The 5,672-nt window shown below is 32.3% G+C and overlaps 1 protein-coding gene across 1 annotated transcript; it reads left to right on the forward strand.

Annotated features, from left to right (window-relative positions):
* The first annotated feature begins 2,501 nt into the window (after positions 1 to 2,501).
* Positions 2,502 to 3,756, forward strand: LOC107496191 (uncharacterized). The gene has a single exon (XM_016117397.3). The coding sequence runs from the start codon at positions 3,082 to 3,084 to the stop codon at positions 3,679 to 3,681; it is 600 nt and encodes a 199-aa protein (XP_015972883.1). The 5' UTR covers positions 2,502 to 3,081; the 3' UTR covers positions 3,682 to 3,756.
* The last annotated feature ends 1,916 nt before the right edge of the window (positions 3,757 to 5,672 follow it).

Here is a 5,672-nt window from a genome sequence, read left to right on the forward strand (position 1 = left end):
TTATTATGGGGTATGATTTGATTTTATTGGTGTGGCCCTTTGTTGGGCCAGTGTGATAGCTGGAGCTGGTCCGTATATATATAGGACCCCCACTCACACAAACTATTACTGTAAAAAATATTCGCATAAAATAATGCTAACATTAGAGATCAGATATACATAAAAAGATTTTATTATATTATCAATCCTCTAAGCAATATAAATAAATAAAAGGATTCATAAAACTTTATCCAAGATGAACCGACTAAAGTTGTAGGAGACAAAAGCTAAAAAAAATAGGATTTTTGTAGGTAAAAATACTAAATAATAATTTTTAATTATTATTTTTATATGAAAGAATTTAATTTTTTATTCAAAAATAATTTTAATATTTATTATCTAATTTTGAAAGAATTTAATGTTTATATTTTTATATTTAATTAAATATTAATTATATTATATAAATAAAAAAATTATATGTAATAAATATTTGAAGGAAGAGAAGTGAAAATATAAATTAAAAAGATAAGTAATAAAAATTTGAAACTAAATATAAAAATTAAAAAAATATGTATATATATAATAATACATTTTTTATGTAAAATAATATTATGAGATATTTTTTAATTATATTTAAATATAAATTTAATGTATTTTTTAGAATTTTATGAATTTATTTAAATTATATTATTTTATTTTTGATATAATAAAAATGTAGAGAGAGATAGAAAATGAGAGAGAAAAGAGAGAGAGAAAGATAAAGAAGAAGAAGGAGAGCGAGAGAGCGAATTTGTTAATTTTGGAGAGAAATATTTTATTTTAATTCTAATAAAAAATATTTCGTGACATATTTTAGTTTATTAAATTATAAGTTATATATAGAGTGGGAATGATAGAGAAAAATAGAGAATGAGAGAGAGCTAAGGTAGATAAGATGATGGATAAAGAAAGTTTATTGGTTTTGAAAAAAAATATTTCAACTTTTTAATAAGAGATCAGAGTGTCATATAACATATCTTGATTATTAATTAAATTAATGATATAATATAATTGTATTGCAATTTTAATTTTAAATATTTTAATTTTAATTTTAATTAACATAAGAGAATGTCATGTTACATATTTTAATTGTTAAATTTATAATTATTAATTAGCTATTAATAATGATATATAAGAGAGTTAGAGTAGGTAAAAGAACGAGAGAGATAGGGAGAGAGAGAGGAGAAAAATTATTAATTTTAGAGAAAAAGATTTAATTTTAATTGCAATGAAAGAATAATATATGATATATTTTAGTTGTAAAATTAATAATATATAATAGATATATTTTAGAAGCAGCAAGTGTTAACACAAAGAGTTATGCTAGATAACTAATGACTTTTTTGAATAATATGAATAACCACCAATCAAATCAAAACACACTACACTTCCAAATTACCTACCTAAATCTTAATATTAGAATAATCATCCGCACAACTAGTGAAATGAACATCCGATATATCCATTATTTACATTTTTATTCTCGACCTATACTTTTTCATAACACATATAATTGACCTCTTGCAAGAAGAAGAGAGCAACAGCCATATATAGTATATTCTATAGTATATACTAATATACATGATGAGTATAGTCCTGATAAGTATTTATAAAGGTTGGCAGAGAAATATATATAAACAGTATATTAACTTGCATTGCTCGCTTCCGATCCACTGGCTCCACTGCACTACTGTCATTATAATTGCAAATGCTAAAAAAGGAAGATATATGGTTGTTATTGATTTTATTATACAGGATTACATGTGTCAGCTCTGAATTCAAAAACGAGTATTAGAGGGAAGGGTGAAAGGAAACGTTGATCAATGCAGAGAGGCATGGAGCATTATTATTATTATTTTGATTATAGTATGGTCCCCTCATATATATAAGCTAAGCTTGTAATGAATGGAATTGAAAGTCACAATGAATTACTAGGAAACATTCCCTAGCCAGTCTACTTGCAATCTCTTGCCTTTTCCAAGAATAATGAATAAACCTATCTCATCGAATTATTCATTAAGCAAGTAGCTAGCTGTATGTACGTAGTACTTATAAATCATTTATGTATTTTCTACTTTAGTCGCTCTTAAATGTTTGGATATATGGTCCAATCCCAGGAAAGCATTTGATGTAATATTGAGTAGGGAGTGGACAAAAACTCGCATTTATTTATAGGAGGAGGCAAGGTCCCCGTAAAAAAAACATTTTTTATTTTGTGGTGCCATCCAAAGCGGAGGTTGCTGGTTGTACTATGCTGCAATAAAGAGAAGCATTAGTACTATAGCTATGCTTCAACTTTCATTAACTATCCAATCATCAACTAAACCCTAAACATTTTAAACCCATTTCTGTTTGTATCATGGACGATGAAACTAATAATGCAAAAATATCAATAAAACTTGTTTTTAATATCTTGGGAAAAAGAAGAAGTATATATTCCCTTACTTGATGGAAATTGAAGAGACGACAGAGAGTATTGGAGATGCAACTATGTCACCATTTGCAACCCTTATAATAGTAATTTCTAGCTAGCTAGCTAATTGGGTTGCAGAAGATTAGGTTACATTTTAATTTGTGGCATTGGAATATGGAGAAGAGATGCCATGTGGTGAGCTCAGATGTTAGCACATGGCTTCTCACATTCCAACCTCCTAAACACCAATACAATATTGCATAGTATTTCAGTATTAGTAGATGTGCTTAATTAGCCCTCTTTTGTGTTTCTGATCCTCAGCTTTCAATTCCATATTCAATTCTATACAACATACACTAAAGTGCAGTGTTTGGTAGCCCTAGCTATATATGTCCATAGCACCAGTTTGGAAGATCAAATAGAGTAGTGTAAAGTAGATAGATCATTCCAACTAGTAGCTAGGGAGTACCCTAACGAGGCCATGCTTGATGTTCAGGAACATTTAATAGGATAGTTATACCCACTTCTCTATCTTTTGATCTGATCCCACTGATTAATCTAAGTTGGTTAAAGTGCCTTAGCTTTCATATTACTATTTGTTTCTTTCCTTTATCTTTAAAGAGTAATAGGCTTTTAATTTTGTGCATCATATGAGCAATCAAATGCTATCTTCTTGTTGCTCTATACTCAACAAGAGTAGTACTACTGCTCCCTCATGGATGGCGATCCTTATTGCTTTTTCGCTGCTTTTTTCCAGCTATCTGTTGGTGCTGCTGTCATTTGGATATTTTTCTATCCTCTACACATCTCTAGTACTGCTTTTCTCTTCTACTCTTTTCTACACTCTACTATTCTCAAGGCACAAACCAGTAGTAGTGGAAGAAAAGGTTCTTATTAGTCCTCCTCCTCCTCCTGAAGAAGATGCTGATGAGATACAAGAACAAGAGGTGCCAACTTGTGAGGACTCTGAAGAAGTGGATTGGTGCTCAGATGGATCAATCTCTGATGAGGACAGCCTCATAGAAATTGCGCTTCACAAAGAAGAACCACTGTACAGTAGGAACTACTACAGTTTGCAGCAGAAGAGGAGGGAGCTATCAGCAGCTGAGGCCCTTTTCAGCCATCATCAGAGTCTAATGGAGTTCTTATCTGAACTTAACAATGACGTGAGTGAGGAAGAAAACTTGATAGAGATTGACATATCCATGGGTTCCATTAAGTACTCCTCCAGGTTTGAAATTAAAGCCTGATCAAGTTTAATATACTCTTCAAACTTGAATAGCTGTTTTTACTACTACTTTTTCTTTTTTCTTTTTTTATATATTCACCCGGTGGATATATTTGGTTCCATTTGCAGTGTAATACTTACTATACTATATATAAGTTTTAATTTTGTTATATATATATACACTACTGTGAGCTACTTTTGCGCCACATAAAACTTGGATACGAATTAAATTAAAGCACGGTCTTAATTAGCTTGTTAATAATGGCAAGTAATATCATAGTAATAACTGAAAGAGGCAATGTATGTTGTGAATTCAATGAGTTTGTGAATGACAGATATACAGCAAGAATCAGATACCACATATCACATATGTATGAGATGCAATTAGTTGTTAGACAGCATATCATGAAATTTCTATTTGAAACATTCTAGCCGTACGTACTTGTATGCTTCTCCCTGTATCACTGCAAGAAAAAGGGGGAATCCTCAAAAGGAGTGAGTGATCGAACCTGCCTTCCAGCTCATTCCTTTTCAATCATCTCGTTTCCTAAACATATTCACTACTATTTTTACTCCCTAAATTAGTGCTACAGTAACAAATCGCTCCATAAACTCATGTATTGATTAAAACAATAAATATCCGCTTTTAAAACTTAGCACAACCAGATTATTCATGCCTTTTATCTACTTGGCTTGGCTTAGCTGTTAAGTTATTTGCACCCAAGAAAGGAAAGGAAACAGATACAGTTACAGATACTCCCTAACCCAGCACGTGTCGTGCCCTCAAAACCAACGCGCAACCTTCTTCTACTGCAATATGAACATCATGATGATGGGCCACTATGCTAACCAAGCTGCTCCTGCTGGCCAAGTTTATCCAACTAATCATCATCATCATGCATGATGCCGGTGCTAACGGCAGGGCTAGCTAGCTAGTAGCTAATCCTGGATTTGGTTGATGATTTAGTTAGTTAATTAGTTAATTATTTCCTGTTGTTTAATTAATAAGTTACGATATATATGTTGGATTTTGGAGGGAAACATTAAATCCGGGTACTTGAGACTTTTGATGAGATGGTTTTACACTTACACTTGTCACAATGATGGTGTGAAAACTGAAAACACCACAACTATGTCTAAATTTAAAGTAGTTCCCATATATATCTGATCGACAATCTTCTCAGCATTTGACCACCTTGCAGCTTTTCTCTAAATTATATTCTAAAAGGATTTACAAATAGGTTAATACTACTCCTCTTACAAACTTGCCTTTACCTATGGATTCACCCTTTTCTAGCTTAAATTCATATATTCATTCATCTACTCAAAACCCTAATTCTTACTACTTGTCTTCCTCACATGCACATATAAAACGGTTAATGGAGGGATAGCTAGAGTATATTTACCAAATAAAAATACCACTTTTGGAGCTCTTTTAAAATAATATTTGTATACAGACATAAGCAATCTATATAATATATTTAGTGATCGCAACACTACTCGAATCTGCGGGTACTCACCCCATCCCTACCCGTTCGAGGCGGGTAATTACCCGCCCCGCATCGGAGGCGGGTTTTGAGCGAGGCGGGTTTTCAGGAGGGGCGGGACCGGTCGGATTTAGGTAATACTCGTTTCTACCTGTCCCGTCTAGGGTTTAATGTTTTACTACTCGCGGGTAGAAGTGGGGCGGGTTTTATGCGAGTTGTTGTACGACGGGACGAGATCGAATAGAGCAAAAAACTCGTCCCTACCCATCCCGTTGCCACCCTAAATATATTTTTCATAGAATACTATTTTTTAAGCTACAATATAAATCAACATTAACCAATAGGACGTAGCTGAAAAAAATGATTTTTTTATTTGTGTGCTTTTTTTTATGGACTGGGATGTGGGTGCTTAACCCATGTAAAAATAATATATTAGTGAAACAATGGACTACAAGCCCAAATTATCTAAGCTTATGTACCGAACCAATCGGGCCGGTGCTTTTAAATTCTAATTTTGCCATTGCCG

The sequence above is a fragment of the Arachis duranensis genome, chromosome 7 (genome assembly GCF_000817695.3).
Source record: "Arachis duranensis cultivar V14167 chromosome 7, aradu.V14167.gnm2.J7QH, whole genome shotgun sequence".
In the NCBI taxonomy this organism is placed as follows: Eukaryota; Viridiplantae; Streptophyta; class Magnoliopsida; order Fabales; family Fabaceae; genus Arachis; species Arachis duranensis.

Coding starts and splice junctions, on each gene's coding strand:
- LOC107496191 (XM_016117397.3), top strand. CDS start 3,082: ATGAGCAATCAAATGCTATCTTCTTGTTGCTCTATACTCAACAAGAGT.